At 28.0% G+C, this 17,643-nt stretch overlaps 1 protein-coding gene across 2 annotated transcripts; it reads left to right on the forward strand.

The window, feature by feature from the left end:
• Window positions 1–2,253: 2,253 nt before the first annotated feature.
• On the forward strand, window positions 2,254–16,439 carry LOC145182744 (gephyrin-like). Of its 2 annotated transcripts, none has more exons than XR_016452267.1 (22): window positions 2,254–2,798; window positions 3,577–3,658; window positions 4,278–4,335; window positions 4,467–4,559; window positions 4,746–4,840; window positions 5,824–5,890; window positions 5,975–6,017; window positions 6,168–6,253; window positions 6,534–6,620; window positions 8,719–8,854; window positions 11,650–11,787; window positions 12,276–12,368; window positions 12,508–12,563; window positions 13,219–13,355; window positions 13,481–13,539; window positions 14,212–14,314; window positions 14,394–14,444; window positions 14,800–14,921; window positions 15,114–15,207; window positions 15,333–15,400; window positions 15,517–15,685; window positions 15,787–16,439. XR_016452267.1 is itself a non-coding variant. In XM_090086536.1 (22 exons), the coding sequence occupies exons 1-22, from the start codon at window positions 2,714–2,716 to the stop codon at window positions 16,018–16,020; spliced, it is 2,139 nt and encodes a 712-aa protein (XP_089942662.1). In that variant the 5' UTR covers window positions 2,254–2,713; the 3' UTR covers window positions 16,021–16,439. The 2 variants fall into 2 exon arrangements, 1 of the variants encoding a protein (XP_089942662.1); XM_090086536.1 differs by having other exon boundaries at window positions 13,236–13,355.
• Window positions 16,440–17,643: the final 1,204 nt, after the last annotated feature.

Raw genomic sequence — 17,643 nt, forward strand, 5'->3', positions numbered from 1 at the left:
TTAGAGCCGTTAAACTTAACTTGTAATGTCGAATATCAAATTAAAAAGTTTGAACCTGTAAGTACTCTTCTAAATAATTTAGGTTTAGTAGTTAGATTAGCTTTTGCATAGCTAAATATATAACTTGTTTTTAAGCCAACCACATCCCATAAAGAGATTAAGTTTAGTAAAATAGTCCATATTTAAAAAAGTTTTTCCTTACAATGTAATAAATTTTAGTCTAATCTGCAGATTAATACAAATACAGCAAAGATTTCATATATTTTGTCAACTAATTTAAATTATTTAAATATGATTGAAACAAAAACTCCGCTGATCCTGCGAATTCAGAACGTTTTAAACAAGTCTATTTGAATAAATCTATTTCAATTATTAGGCCTTTTTAAAGAGATCTATTTGAATCTCCTTAACGAGATTGTTAATTGCTCTTCATAAACCAAGCAATTATCATTATGTATTAAATCCCAACAACCCTGAATATTAAAGTTTAAGTAAAAAAGTAAATAGCAAATCTAATAGAGTGTTAAAGTTAGCCTGAAAGATTTTCGAATTCTTTATAGTTACTAAACAAAATTTTATTTTGACAAACCATGGAAACCAGAAAGGAAAAGAGAGCTAAAAAGTCTTTACCACAAAGCTCATTTGATTCAACTGCATCAATCTTGCAAAAAAGAAAAATTTTAATTTTCAATTTAGAATCTATTTTAAGATGACGTTTGCTGGTCAATGGTGTAACCCCACCCCATCCTCAAACCTTCCAATATTAGATCCATTTAAATCCTTTTAACCTAAAGTTGAAAAAAGCTGTGTTATGATCTCTTAGTTAAGTCTGATTTTACATAAAATTAATCCAGGAGATAATATCTAGTTAACACCTTTATTTGTAATAATTCTTCTTAGTGATTAGCTAAAAAGTAGGAGGAGAAATAATGAAAACGAGGCAAAAAAAAAAAGGATGAATGATTGATGGGTTTTAAGAGAAACACTTCTTTTTAACAAAAAAAAACTGTTTACTTTGCATAATTTTTAATAGTAAACTTTTGTTGATAACCAGATATATGATTGATAGCAAACAATATTTTTAACAGTTATATTAACGCGGAACTCTCGAACTAATAACAAACAAGACCAATAAATACATATGTATATATATTTTTTCACTATACGGTTTTTATGGTACATTCCTTCAAAACAGAAAGTTTTATGCATATTTTAATGAGTTCAAACAATAATTACATTACTGTTCACTATATTTAATGAGATGATATTTTAAAATTAGCTTGATCGTTTTAAAATTATAAGATCGTTTCAAAAAGAAACAACAAACATATCAAGATTTGTCCAAGAAAATGTTTTTATGTAAACACCAAAGGTCCAATGTTCATAATTAAAAAGCGCTGTAATGCAGTCGGATGGGTTTTTTTTTTCAAAAAACAAAAGAACGGGCTATTTTTAGTGGAAACAGACGCGAATTGAAAAATTTCTACGCTTATGTCATTAAGAACGGAAGACAAAGGTTATCAAAAAAGTATTAATACAACCTAACGCAATTGGAAATTTGATGGTTAATCAAAGTAAAAACAATTTCAGAATTTTTCTTTGATTAGAAATATATACATAAAGCTTAGAATACGTACAAATAGAGTGTAATTATAGACAGTGCGAGCACAGAAATCAACGAAAAATATTTTAAATTTATCAATGAAACAAATTTGACTGGTATCTTTAGTACACCTTTTGTTTATGGTATAAATCTCAAGCTTATGTCCCCTCTCCAAATTCATTCACCCTTTAAGGACTCTGAGGATATTTTATCATAACATTTGATTTCAAATTAAAATAAATTCATGTAGCACAATATTTTTAGTAAACATTTGCTCTGATCCTTCTGTTCTTACAATAAACCATGGTATGAAATATGGATTTAAATAAAAACCCTTTTTCAAACTTAAAGTGAAAATATTTTCGTTTAACGATAATTTTGCGATTAACGCGTTATTGTGATTATGTCGTTAAAGCTGCCTCAATTCGTTTTTAAATTGTTTTTTAAATTCGATTTTTGGTTGTTAAGTAAACTTTTTTCGATATCAATGTTTTTTATAAATGAATAAAATACTTTTGAAACTTTTATATAGAGGATGGATTATTTACACTAAATTATATTTATAAACATGTTTCCAGAATAAAAAATATTCTAATGCGGAAATGACGACTTTAAAAAAAAAAGGTAAAACGACTCTGAAATAAGATAACACTTAAAATTTAGATATTGTTTTGTTTGTGCTCTTTATCTGCTATATCAAAATAATTTTCTTCATTGAATGGTAATACTGTGATTTAGATGGGCATTAAATTAAAGAAATGATGTAATCTATATTAGGTAATCTAATAACAGCCAATACTCGAAGATTAATATTTGTTATATCCACGCATTGAAAATTTTTTTTGTATTCTTATCGTACGAACTTTCAAACTATATGCGAGTTATGTTAGAGAAGAGAAGATAAAAGCTCTTATAAAAGAAAAGAAAAATCTGAAGAAAGATCAGTTTGAACAATTAGATTAACATTCATTAAATGCTTGCTAGAGATGAGTTTTTCATTAATTGCAATCAAAATTTAAATTTGAGAACTTATTTGTCTCTTACCTTTGAATAAAAACTTTTGGTTAGCCACATTCTGCTGGCTAAACAAAGCAACAGCATTTCGCTAAGATGGCGACATACTATGAAAATATAAGCGATCCTACCCCTGCACCTGAGGTTGGCCCCAGGCAGATAAAGATCGGAATACTTACTGGTAATATTTATTTTTTAGTGATTTATCTGTTAGCTTGTAAGGTTTGCAACTTGTAATAATAATTACCATAAACATTAGATATCGGCTTAAACTTACAAATACTTTAATAAAACTATATCGTTGCTGTAATACGGCTATAACGTATGTTATAGTTAACATACGTTATTTACTGAGCCAACTAAGTAAAAACCTTTATTAACAATTAAATTTTTCTAATCATGTGTAAGAAGGTCTGCCATATCACTTTTTTATTTTTTTTTCATATTTGTTTTTTTCTTTTTTCGTTTTTCATTTTTTATTTTTCATTTTTCATTTTTCATATATCATACATCATACATCATACATCATAATTGCTTTGTTTTTTGCTTTTAATTCACAAAGCAGTCACAATTTTTTTTGAAAATTTACTGGTTATGTTAGGCAAACATGCTTTGATGAAACATTATTATTACATAAATATGGTGTCAACAGTGAATAGCAATTCTGGTGTGTAAAAGCTAAAGGAGGTCTTATCTAAGAAATAAAAAACACAAACAATATTTTGAAAGTAAAGAGTGTTGAAGAGTTTGACATGCAGCTACTGTTACTATCTTAGTAAACAAGACAAGTTAGAACAAAAATACATGAAACATTTATATTATTTAGTAATATATTTACATTACAACCATACCAAAAAGTTATTTCAAGATTTAATGTGTTGTAGGTAACATTTTCTTCTATATGCATTAATATTCTGCATAATTAACTTGAATATTATTACTTGACCTGTTTTTTTCAGTGAGTGATCGATGCTCAGCAGGTACACAAGAAGATAAAAGCGGTCCAAATTTAAAGGTTCTTGCTGAGTCAAGTTTTCAAAGGTTTATTTATATTTATATCATAAAATATATTCTTTTTTCTTTTTTCAATATAATTAACTTAGTCTATTTTTATTTTAATGAATTTTAAATAATGCAGCTGTTTTTTTTTAAAGTTCTTCACAAATAAAATTCTAACTTCTTGTTGCATTTTTCTATTTGTATAGAAAAGCACTTTGGATCCAAAGCAAAATAAAACATTTCTACATAAAAAGTTTTAAATTTTTAATTTATTAAAAGAAATAATCTTTTCTCAAAAATATTTTGTTATGTTTAGCTTGTAAGAAGTTTTTAAAAGACTGCTTTAAAACTTTGTTTAAAGACTTTATTCCAACAGCAAGAGGCTTTCAAAATAAAGTAATGCAGCTTATTTTTCTGATTAGTACCTACTACTAAATAAGAAGTAGCTCTTTATAGACTTATAGAAGTACAAAAATATTTGTGAAATTCTTGAAATTGCTGAATTCGGTTTTGAGATATTTGGTTTCATGGATTCTAAAAAAAAAATATTTTTTTAATGTTTTCCTAAATTATTTATAGTTTGCTCAATTTTTTGATGAGAGTGATAAAATGAAAAATCGTTTTCAAAATGAATTTCTACAATGTTGTTTTTTAATTTCAGACTTGGTTTAGTGAATGTTATAACTGGATGTGTTCCAGATGAATTTCACATTATTAAGGTTAAACTTAGTTTTTTTAGATTTCTTTTTACTTCTCTTGGCATTTATCTTTCTGTTTTCTATTTAGATTGATGTAATTTATATGTTAAGTTTTATATATTCTTATATATTGACAATTTTTACCTGTTTAGAGCTGCCTTACACACTGGAGTGATACAGAAAACTGTGTTCTTATTCTAACTACTGGTGGAACTGGTTTCTCTCTAAGGGATGTCACCCCTGAGGTAAATTACTTTAATTGTTAGTTAATTGTTATTCACCTATGGCTTTTAGATAATACAATTTACAGTTCTAAATTTAAAAAATCATGCAATTAAATTTTTTTGTTTTCATATCATTTATAATCTAATGCTAGCAAATCTCTTGTTAGAACTCTTACTTCATCAACAGTTCTCTTTGTATTTTTTTAGGCAACTAAAGAAGTAATTGATCGAGAGGCACCTGGTCTAACAGTCTGCATGCTAAGTAAATCAATAGCAAGCACTCCTACAGCTATGCTATCACGGTAATAAAAAAATACTTTGATAAATAAATATTTTTGGGTACTGACCTATTGCAATCATGTCAAAGCATATTTATGATTTTTAGCTTCCTTTAATGCAGTTTTATTGTTTAAAAAGAAATATTAGAATAATGAAAACCCTTTATTCTAATTGTTTGTCATGCTCTGACATTAGAAAAAGCATGTTCTTGGAAGGTACACAAAGTATTAAAAATATATTCTAAAGAGGCATTAAGTTAAAATTCAGACCAGTTGATAATACATACTAACAACTCATCATTTTTTTAACAAAGCCCCCTCTTTGTTATTATATTGCATGATGGTTCAAAAAAATTTTCTACATAAAAATCATGCCAGGAAGCTCACTATTTTGTGACCAAAATTCAATTTACCACATGTTCATCAATTTTTAGGAAACCTGATGGAAAGATTATTCAGGGACAGCTTGTGGTAATAGATGAATGTTTATATTTTTCTGACATGATTTAAATCATGGCTCAGTAGATTGGTGTTATTAGGCTACAGACATGTTTTCATAAATTGTTTTAAATCCAGTTTATGTTTAAAAGTTAGTTATAATTAATTTTGTTGGTTGTCATTTATTTTCAGCATAGATGATTCTCAAAATTGAAGGTAATTTAACTAAAGTAAGTTAAATTACCTTCAATTTGATTAAACTATAGATAAGTTATAGATAATAATTTATAGATAAAAAGATAGTTAAATTAACTATCAGTAAAAGTGATTGTAATAATCAAAAAAATCCATCTGCTATGAATCTAAATCAGAAACTGGGCTAGAGATGATAATGGCAATTATGTATGATTAAGTTGGTGATTTATTATAAAGATAGTGATTGTGATAGGAAAATGCAAGATGCTGGGTTATGTAATGATTTAGGCATGAGTTGTTTTAAAAAATATGGTATGATTTTTTACAAAAATTGTATTTTATGATCATTTTTTTTTTCTTTTTTTACCTTGTAGTCCAGTATGTGGCATTAGGAAGTCAACTATAATCTGTAACCTGCCTGGGAGCAAGAAAGGATCTCAAGTGTGTAATTTTGTTTTTTTGATTTCTTTATCTTGGGCCAATCAAGCCTATCTTAAGTTTTTAATCTTAGTTTTCTGGTTTTAGGAATGTTTTGAATTTATTTTACCTGCGTTAGGCCATGCTTTTGGTAAGTTGAAGATTCATTTAACTTGCACTAGGCCATGCTTTTGGTTAAGATTTCAGTTGCATATTTCACAGCATAGAATTCACACAAAAAAGTTCTCCAAGAAAACAATGGATTGTACAAAATAATTTATTAAATCATTATTAAAAATAGATTTGGTTTTGAATGATTATCGTAAAATTGAACAGACTCACACAAGTATGACAAAAGTAACTGCGCAAGTTCATAGAGATAATAATGTATGTTCTAATTCTTTATATTTTTTATTTTATACTTTATCAATTGTCAAAGAATGTTGATATTGATTATTCAATAGTTAATTATTTTCATAATTATAAAGTAATGATAGTAAAAATTGTTTCAATTTTTTATAATATTTATCTTTTAAAAAAATTAAGTTTTTAGTTGAATAGATTTTTAGTGGATTTTTCAAGTAAATTTACATTTATTTATATACTTATATTTTTACTATATTTACATTTTGATTAACTTATATTTTTATTTATATTTTAATGATAGAAGAAAGTTCCGCCTCATTACCATGGGAGAACTGAGAGCACAAATGAAGTAATATGTCTTGTTCAAAATTGTCGAAAGCAATATTTTGTAAGTTTTGTCAAAATCATTTGAAACTTGCTCCCTTACCCATTTTCTTCCATGTCAACTAAATCAAAGGAATAGCAATTGTGCTCTTAATCTAATTATTTCAGTCCTGAGAGCTAAAAAAATTTCTCTTATGAAAATTTTTTTTTTATAAGAATTCACTGTTTTTAAAAACCAAAGTCAAAGCTTTTAGAAAAATTTAATTAAGATTTCCCTTAAAGTTTATATAAAACTTGACGAAATTGCTCATTAAAAAAAAGGGCATAAGATAACTTATTGGAATTACAACAAATGAAATCAAAAGCAAATCAACACATAAATTTTGTTACATAGTTTAAAATATTATGCCAAAAAATGATCACATTTCAAACTTTGCATTAACCATTTTGTTTACATATTCTAAATCTTGTAAATGAATTTATTGCAAAACATTTTAAAGCGTTTATACATTAAATTCACTGGAATGGTTTTTGGTTTTTTATTATATAACTCAAATAGACACTTTTATTAAGAATATAAAACAAGACTTATTTTGATAGCAGTTCTCTTAACTAAAAAATTGGTGGCCCAAAAAGGGCCTCCAAAAAAGAAAAAAATACATGCCAACTTACCCCGGCTCGGGGTAAGTTGCCTATGCTCTTAGGGTAAGTTGGCACACCATATAAAAAGAGATAAGTTTAGCAACATTAAGTATATATTTTAAGCGCATCTTTTATATGAAAACTCTTAATAATTTTTATCCAAAATAAGTCGATCGAATATACTTTTCTTCTATAAAAATAGCATCCACAGCATCTTTTATAACATTTTTAGAATTTACAGGCCTGTCTGCTTTTCTTTTATAATTTCTCATGTCTGTAGATCTGTAGTGTTATATAACTTTAGTGAATTTACAGCTAATGCGAAAAGTTGTAAGTTGGCACATGTTGCCAACTAGCCCCGCGATCACGGTGCCAACTAATCTCTAAAGCTTTTTGCTCAAAAAATGGCTTATAAATCCCCCAAAACGTGAAATATTAAGAAACACAAAATGTGACTGGTTAGAGTGAATCATACAACACCTAAATCTATTCCAGTTTACTTGTAGCTAATGCTATTGGTTTTTAGAATTGAAAAAGTAATGTAGTTACAAAAAATTACAAAATTAGTAAAAAAACACAAAAATCGCACAACTTCTATGTGCATGCGCATATAGCCCTGATACTACACTGAAAGATGAATTAGTTAAGTGGGAAAATTCCATGTGAATTTTGGAAATTTCTGATGAAAAATTCCAAAGTTAAATGCAATGTGTCAACATACCCGTGTAGCCAACTAGCCCCGATCTCCTCTACACACAAGATCATAAAAGAAGCAGCATGTGTAAGAGCCATAATTTCAATAAATTGCTGAATTTAAAAAAAATGTACAATCAATGCCTCTGCATTTAAAGAACCAATCCTTTACTTGTTATTATATGCATCAAATGCTGTGTTTAATAGGCTCAAAAATGCTGCATTAGATAGTAAAGAATTTGGTTATTTGTAAAGGAATCGATATTTTCATAAAGCATTTGAAATTGCACAAATATTTTAGATGATAACAGATGCAACAGAATGTGAAAGTTTTTGGAGTAAAAAAAAGCATTTACTTAAAAAAAAAAAAAAGCATTTATGAAGAGAGGTTCATTAGAGATAAAAATACTTTTTCTTTATCTAACAGAACTTGATATGCATTTAAATCAATGCAGTAATACTTTTCCACACTTTTTTCTCTGAATTGACAAAACAAATTCTCTATTTAATAGTTTTAACATTAGTTTTAAGTTACTTTAATAACCTGAAGCCATCTTTTTTAGTTAATTTTTTTGGGTTGGGTGATTATTTTTGCATTTATCATATGATAGAAATTTTTATACACTCTTTTGTACAGTTGATGCATATTATAGCAAAATAGACTGCAACCACTAAAAAATTGTTTATAAAAAAAACAACAAAAAACCTTAGACTCAATTTTAAAAATTTACAGTTTTTAGTCCTTTGCAAGTATCCTATTGTAACTGCAGTGATTGCAGCAGTCTGGATCTCTGCAAAAAACTATTAATTTATTTCTTTTCATTTAGGACACACCACCAATGTCAAGTCGTGGAAGTCTTGATAGTCTACACAGCCTTGATTCATCGTTAGATTCTTCTGATCATCTCTCTCAATCCTCAACTGAGATAAACAATCATATATGCCCTCATAAAAAAACAGCAGGTTTTTTTTGAATTTTTTCTTTCTCAAAACTTATTTATCTTGTATTTTGTCTTTATTTGTGACCATTATTTATTTCCATACATAAGTCTCATGCATAAGTATATATTAAGGCTGGCCATAATCAAAAAAGCTTGAAAATTACATCTGGCTGCATGAGAAATTGTTCTTGAACTTAAAAATATTACTTAAAAAAAAAGTGTTATAGGATGATTCTGAGTACTGCCAAACTTGATTTAAAGATGCATTTTTACACTAAGATAACCCAAAGAAAAAGGATATCAAAGGTGGAGGTAAGTTGAGAGTGGAGTGGGCAGTGTCTTGTAATTCCAAATGTTCAAAAGGCATTTTTTAATTATCAAAAATATATTCTACTTCTAAGATATATGTCAATTGTTACGTATAATCCACTTTCCTTCTAGTGTGATGTATGGAATTATGGGGAAAAAAAAAAAGTGTTTCTATTGAATCAACTCAGAAAATAGTTGCTTCTTATTCAAATTACCAACAGGTTTTCTTTGAATTTCAACCACTTCAAAAGTTTTGTTTCATACTGCCTCATCCTAAAATTAACCAAATATTTTTTATATAAAATGTCATAGAATTTTTCAATATGTTTTATAAATGTTGGTTTTACTTTTGTATCTGAAGATAATCCAAACAACTGGATTCTCTACTCAGTAGCATCGTTGGTAACCTTGACTGATTTAATGAAAAGTTTCATCTTCAAATAGTTTCCATCTTCCTCCTATTCTGAAGTAGGAAGAGTACCTATTAAGATCTTTTTAGCTGACTTCTGAGCTGCAAAATAGAAGCATGAGATCTGTGCCAGAGCTCCTAGATCTTTTTATAACTGAATATCATTAATTGGTGTATTAGAACCTTTTGTTGTTTTTAACCAAGCTTTAACATACAGGACTGAGCTCAAATTCAAAAAGATTTTTTATTTTACTACATCAGAATTAAATATTATTTAAAAATAAACATCTTTGGTGCATATGATAAATGACATCTATCTGCTATGTTGATTTGCTCCACAAGTTTTAGGTTCTCGTCTGCATTAGAGATAAAGTGCTAATTTTGCAGCTTTCTTGTAACCATCTCATGGATGTTTAGATTTTACTTCTTTCTCTTAAAACACAGAAGTTTCATCTACTTACTTTTTGAGGAAGGAATGTTCAACATCAACAGGTTTTTGAGTGGAACCTTCTCTGAGCAAATCCATTCTTTCCGAAAATCTATATTAGCATCAGTTTCTCTTTTAAGTAAAGAGTTCTGAAATGCTCCCAAGATCATTTCTAAAGTATGATGGCAACAAGCTAGCCAAACAAGAGTTTTAATTGATTTGTATTATTCTAGAAGAGTTGATGCTCCATTCTTAAACCCTGTTTTCAAAGCAGTTGATCAAAAATCTGGTAAAAAAATGTTAGCAAGTCCTGTACCAGACTGTATAGGTTTCATTGGTGATATTTTGCCTTTAACACAATTAGGAAAACCACTCACTAAAACAGTTAAATGCACTTCGGCCAGAGATTTACTTTAAAATTTTTCATCCCAGTGAAGTGTTAATCTGATTTAACCTTTTAAATTCTGTTATTATTTTCCTTGCCATTTTCATATCCTCAGGTTTAACAACCCTTGCATAAAATGAAAATAAAAGTTTAAAAATTGATCAGTAATAACTTCTTTTTTTTATTAATACAAAACCAACCTTGAACTTGAATTTTAGAAGCGTTCATGATTCCTTGACTCAGGATCACTTTTAGTAGAGTTCTGAAATGCAGGACCCATGGAACTACTAGGTTCAGTGACAATAGGTTTTTCAGCTGAGTCACTGCTAAAACCAACCAACTGAACAATTTCTTCATTATTCACTTCATTTTTCTTCTCTTTATTGGTGGCCATCCGTTTCTTTTTCATTCTTGCTTTTTTCTCCTAACATTGGAGTCTAGCACATCTTTTACATCAATTCTTCCAGTTTTTATTCTATTTTTGAGAGCTATTAACCAAGCAATATCTTTAATGCATCTTTAGCTGGTCTGGTTTTTCTAATGTCATCTTTTTAACTGTGAGAACTAATATCAAAAATGCAATATCAAAAATTTGCAAACTAATATCAAAAAACTAATATCAAAAATTTGCAAACATTTCTGGTAGTGGTCAGAGAGTTTGTTTTTAAATCTTCTAAAGGAATCTTCCAATCAACCATATTTTGTTTGCTTCAATACTTTCATGTAGCTTTCTCACGGATCTTTTTAATTTTTCTTGATTTGATCTCTTCTGTTTAAGAAGTGGTATTCTTTTAACTGTCTGTAATTCAAGACAAAATGAGCATATTGTACTCATCAATTAATTATTATGAGTTGTTTAATATTATGCCCTATATGAACTTTGTTTACAATGGAAAAAAAAAAACCATTCTGCAATTGCCTAATATGTATTTTGCAGAATGATTTAAAAATGGCTTAACTTTTATAGAATTTTGTTCACGTTTTATTGTAATCTTTTAAATACAAAGAGAAAATTCTGCAGTACTCAAAGACATCCCAAAAAATCTGTTATCAAAAAATGCTTCTAATAATGAAAAGAACAATATTTTTGAAGAATTTATATTACAGTGTGGCCTGTCCTGTATATATGCAATTTTATCTTTACATATGTTAATGTTTGACTTTTTTTTTTGTTTTCTGTCTTATGCTCTTTTTCTTATTGATACATTAGTTTTTGTATGTTTGTATTAAAAACTGAAAATCAATATTTTGTCATATGAAAAAATGAACTTATGCATAACAATTTAGTATATATTGACACTCCAAAAGTTGCAGAGCGTGACCGTTTCTCACCTTACCCTATGTTACAAGTGCACAAAGCACTTTCAATCATTCTTGGTTCAATCCAACCCATGAAGAAAAGACATTTAGTTAACCTTCATGCAGGTAAATTTAAAGAATTCTCAAAGCAAACTGTTGCTATTGTTAAAATATAAAATCTTAATTTAAAGATAAAAGTTTTTCTTTTTTTATTCTGGTTATTTTAAAATTTTACCCATTGCTATATTAAATTGCAAATGTAAAAGTAAAAAGAAAAGAGTCTCTGGCTGTGTAGAATCATAGTACAAAAAGTATTTAATTTTTTTTAGAACCAAGTAGCTTAATACTATCAACTGCTAGAATATTTTGTGTTTCAATATTCTACCAGCTTTTTAAAAATAGTTTAGTGTTTGTCCTACAAAAGGATAAACCCTATAAAATAAACTTTTATAAAATAAACTTTTATAAGATAAACTTTTTTTTTCTTGAATTTTTTTGTAATAATTTTATTTAAATCAATACTTCATAGAATAAATAAGATAGTGGATTAATTATTAAAATGCTGATACTGAATCACCAAAAGATTATAGTGTATTAATCATGGTTTTTTTTAGGTCTTTTAGGGAAAATTTTAATGGAAGATATTCGAGCAAAAGAGCCTTATCCTCCATTTCCAGCTTCAGTCAAAGATGGTTATGCGGTTATTGGTATTTATATATTTTTAACACATACACACATATATATTATTTGATGTTATATATTCTATAGTAAACTTTTATATTTTAATAAAAATTTTTTAGGCTATTTCTTAAGTTTTTTTATAATTTTAATTTTTTTCATAAACAGCTGCCGATGGAAGTGGTATACGTAAAGTTATAGAGCCTATTCACGCAGGGCACATGGTAAGTGATCATTGTTACTTGTTTTGTGTTTGAACCATTTTAAGGGCAGGCCCAAAATAGTTAAAGTTTTTAAATATGATAATTTATTTTTAAATATTACAATAAAGTTTTTAAAGAATTATGATATAAGTATTTTTCTATTAAAAGTATTAAAAAAAAGTCAATATATACTTATCACATTGACCATGCTTTCAAAGAACTAGAATAGTTTATCCAAAAATAAGAAAAAGAAAAAACAATAAGGACTGCAAGTCAAGGGAGTTTATTCCAAAAATAGAGGTTGATTCTGTAGCAAATATAATTACTTGACACTGACAAATACTTTGTCAATGTCATCTTTAGGTGTCATTCTTTTGAAAAATATTTTGTTAAATATTTTTCAAAAAAATGACACCTAAAGATGAATTAAATATTTTCTTAGTTAAGAAATAATGTTTAAATGAGAGCATGAGAAAAAAATGTAACTTGATACATTTGATATTTGAATAACAAAAGGAGCTCAATGTCAGTTGGAAAAACATAGATATAATATTAGAATGATAATAACTTAATGTAATATAATGTTAATTCATAACAAAAACCACAGAAGTTTTTTTTTTATAAATGTAGAGAAAACTTATTATTTAACTGGATTCAGATTTAACTAAAAAAATAGCTTTTTGATTATTTAAGCCCCAACAGTCAATTACCCATGGACAGTGCAGCAGAATTACAACTGGTGCCCCTATTCCTCCAGGTGCTGATGCTGTTGTCCAAGTTGAAGATACAGAACTTGTTGAAATGGCTGACAATGTTAGTATTTTTAGAGTCTTTAAATGTCGCTAAGGAGCAGAATGTTGTAATTACAGGGAGATTATATACTTACATATTGTAATTTTTTTGTGTGAAGAAAATTTTATATCCTGTTTTTTATATAGGGCAATACTGAGACTCTTATTAATATAGTGAGCGTTCCAGTTCAAAAGCAAGATATCAGGTACTTTTTCTTTCATGATCTTTACTTTTCATTTGTGATTGTTGCTAAGGTGAAAACAAACCTGGGCAAAATCAACATCGATTTTTTAGCACAATGGCATTTTGTCTGCCAACTTCAAAAATGGAAAGCCAATAAATCACAATAACTTTAGATTGGTTCAACTGATTTAATAAAAAAAATGCTTGCTATCGCCAATCAGTAAACCTCATGACAAGAATTTTACTTTAGAAAAAACTCTGAGTTTACCTCTAAGCTTGTTAATCAATTTACTGAACACCACTATACCAACATAGTACTCCTCATTTTGAGATATCATTTTGTGGTTTGAACAGAATCAAGCGACTTTTAAAAAGACCTCAAATCAACAAATACAACAGAACATCATCCAATAGAGAAAAGATCCTTAATTGCATCTGTTAAAATCTTATGAAAATAAGTTGACAGGAGCTAATAAAACTGTCAAATTGAAAGTTGTAAAAAACCTTGATGTCTGAAAAAGAAACTTTGTCAGTTTAGTTGCATTTAAAAATAGTTAAGGAAAAAAAGCATGTATTTGCTAGACAAATTATTGTACTTTTATTTTGAAAAAGTTCAATAAAAGATATTAAACCAATTAAAATCTATTTGGGTTTTTGTCTCATTTTATTTTTACTTTAATGGTTATCACTTTAGGCCAATTGGTTTTGACATTCGCCAGGGAGAAACTTTGTTGTGTGCTGGAGAAAAACTTGGTCCTTCAGAACTGGGGCTGCTTGCAATGGCAGGAATCAATACTGTAATTCCTTTTTAATTTTTTCTTCTTTTTGTTTCATTTTATCTTGTGTGTCATCTTAAAATAATAATATTTTTTTAAGGTTCCAGTGTATTCACCACCATCCATAGGAGTTTTTTCCAGTGGGGATGAGGTATATGTTTGATACGTCGTACTTATTACATCGTTTCTTATTTATTAGAAGATGTGTGCCATTAATGTTAACCTATTTTATTAAATAGGACGTGTTTAAACACGAAAACGCTCTAATAAGTACTTATTAAGCATTTTTGCGTCATATTTCAAATGTCTTTCAGATTGAATAAGTGATCATAAAGTGATGACTGCAATGATCAGTTCTGTTATTTTAGACTCTGATAACAACACTTATTACTTTTTATCTAGAAATTTTAAACAGCCGGTGATTAATGCCATATCATGTTACAACAAACAATTAAAAATTTTATTTTATATTATTAACTTTTGTTAACTTGCATTACATATTTCAGTTGGTTCCTCCCGGAGAAGAAAAAGGGAAAGGGCAGATCTATGACTCAAATAAAATTGCTCTCATTGCTGCTATCCGCGAGCAAGGCTTTAATGCAGCAGATCTAGGAGTACTTCCTGACAAGTGAGGATATATCTTTTTTTTTTTTTTTTTTTTTTTACCAATATTTAGTTATGTTGGTAAAATTTAATTTAAGATTTAAACTGCAAAAAAGCCAACAATGTTTTCGTGATTTTCTACTGTTCCTACCAATATTGGTCTTAAAATAATTTTAAAGCAAACGGTGTCAATATTTAAGTACGTTTTTTTTGTAAGTTTTAATCGCATGTGTGAAGTTCTTCTTAACGTCATTGACGACACTGCACACCAAATTCTTATTACCACCGGTGGTGTATCAATGGGAGAAAAGGTTAGAATAATTTATCGTTTTAATTTTTAAAAAAAAAAAAGAATTTACGCTGGGCTGTTTTTTTCGTTGGTTTTTTAGATGTTTAATAAGAAAGCCTTTGAATTTATCTGATTTTTCTAAATCAGGACCTTATCAAGAAATTTTTGGAGAGATTCGGTGACATAAAATTTGGTCGAGTGAATATGAAACCAGGGTATGAAAATTTATTCAGCACATTTTACGCCTTAACTTTCTTTTTCTAATCTCTAAAAACAAATCTAGGTTATTCTTGTTTTTCATTTTTGCTGAGCCTCAATTGTTTTTATTTAGAAAGCCGACAACATTTGCTATAATAAAGCGCGGCTCTATTACAACGTATTTCTTTGCTTTACCTGGTAACCCGGTGTCTGCGATCGTTACATTTTATCTGTTTGTTTTGCCTGCTATAAGAAAATTAGCTGGTTTCAATAAACCAAACCTGCAGCGCATACAAGCGCGGGTAAGTTCGTTACTTTCAATAAGAATTTTATAGTATACGGTTCTCAATATTTTGTGCTACTTAAAATTGATTTACAAAATGTTATCATCTTTGTTGTTTAGTTGAGTTTTGATATTACCTTGGACATTCGTCCGGAATATCATCGCGTACGCTTAAATTGGGACACAGACGACGGGGTGCCATTAGCAATAACAACAGGTAGTCAGTGTAGCAGTCGTTTACTAAGCATGCGTTCTTGTCATGCTTTAGTCGAGATGCCGAGTAATGAAGCTGTACGAAATCTTACAAAAGGAAGCTTGGTTACTGCACTATTGATACCCAAACTGATAACCTGATAAGTTAAAATGTACGAAATGTTCGCTTGTGAAACCGATATCATATGGACTCTTACACGTTCAACCGGGTCGACTTTTTATCAAACAAACAGATGGGTTTAGGTTTTGGTGAGGCGAGTCTTCTAAGCGAGTTTTATTCTTACCTTACTGTAATTTTTTATAGCAAGAAAAACCGCCATCGTCGGTTGTTACATGAGAAAAGTATTCAAAAAGTCACTTGAAAAGTTTACTCGGCTTCAGTTTTCAACTGTGTGTTGCAAACTTTTATCTTTATAATAAACGAGTTTTGTGAAGTTTTTTATAGCAGTATTTAACATTTTTGTCTAAACAAAAATTGTATTTTTTTTTTTCTGACGCGTTAATGTTTTCGTGCTATTTTTGTAGACTTTTATAAAGAGAGAAAGTTATCATTTCATTTATTCTTTATTTTTATTTATGAAATTTTCTTGTGAATGCCACTTGTTTTTCGTGAAATTAAAAACAAGCTTTTTAGTTTGTTTTTTCATGAACTAATGATTTAATTTTGAGACGTTGAAAGAAATTAAAAGCCAAGGAGCTGTTGTGAAGCGGACACAAGTCCACAAGTGGGACGGGCGTTAACAAATACCCCGAAAATGAAAGTTAGAAATCAATATAAATATATATTTTTCTTTTCTCCTTTTATTTATGTTTAAGTGCAATAATGATTTTGAAAAAAAAATTACTTTTTTCATGTTTAAAAAAAAATAAAATTCAGTGTGGAAACGCTATTATATTCTTGATTAAAAAATTTTTTTTGAGTTTTTTGACTTTGGTAAACAACTTTTAAAATGGTTAAATTTCTTTTTTAAGGAAGATTTACTCATGGGTAATTTAATTACGGTAAAAAATAATCAAACTAAAATTTATCCGCTTTGGTAAACAACTATAAAAGAACGATTAAGTTTTTTAATGATCAGTAACTTAATTACGGAAAAAAAAATACTCAAAGAATATTTTTTTTAGCCGCGATCAATTAGTCTCACTACACTATAACATTTTGTAAGATATCTAAAAATTTGTCCACTCGTTCAGCCAAAAGTTAACTTCTGGTAACCCAATAGTGCATAAGTTTTTTATGAAAAACCATCTAAAAATCGTCTAGGAATATAAATCTAATTGCGTGTGTGTTATATATATATATATATATATATATATATATATATATATATATATATATATATATATATATATACATACATATATATACACACACACACACACATATATATATATATATATATATATATATATATATATATATATATATATGTATATACAGTATGCGAAAAAATTATTCATACCCCAAGCATATTACTAAACTTTGTTTTTCATACTCTAAGGTGTTTGTTTTTTATTGCTATGAAAAAATAAATGTGTAAACATGATGATAAAGAATAATTCTGTATTGATAATTATGATTTTATGTTATTATGTTTGGTTATATCTAGTATATAACATAAAAAGTGCAATTTTAAATACAATATAAGTATTCATACCCATTGAATTATTTAGTGTTGTAAGTTTATTGATTGTTTTTGCTGGTAACTTATTTAATTTTGTTTGTCTACATTACAGACGTAAAATTTTAAACATTTAAATAAC

This window comes from Hydra viridissima, unplaced genomic scaffold (genome assembly GCF_058129835.1).
Source record: "Hydra viridissima isolate aposymbiotic clone 2 unplaced genomic scaffold, HvirCarnegie_v1 scaffold_4, whole genome shotgun sequence".
NCBI classification, from domain to species: domain Eukaryota; kingdom Metazoa; phylum Cnidaria; class Hydrozoa; order Anthoathecata; family Hydridae; genus Hydra; species Hydra viridissima.

Bases quoted from the DNA above. Each gene is read 5' to 3' on its own strand.
- LOC145182744 (XM_090086536.1), top strand. From the start codon at position 2,714: ATGGCGACATACTATGAAAATATAAGCGATCCTACCCCTGCACCTGAG. The intron at 6,621-8,718 runs GTAAGTTTTGTC...CTTTTCATTTAG, and splicing joins ATTGTCGAAAGCAATATTTT to GACACACCACCAATGTCAAG. The intron at 12,369-12,507 runs GTATTTATATAT...TTTCATAAACAG, and splicing joins AGATGGTTATGCGGTTATTG to CTGCCGATGGAAGTGGTATA.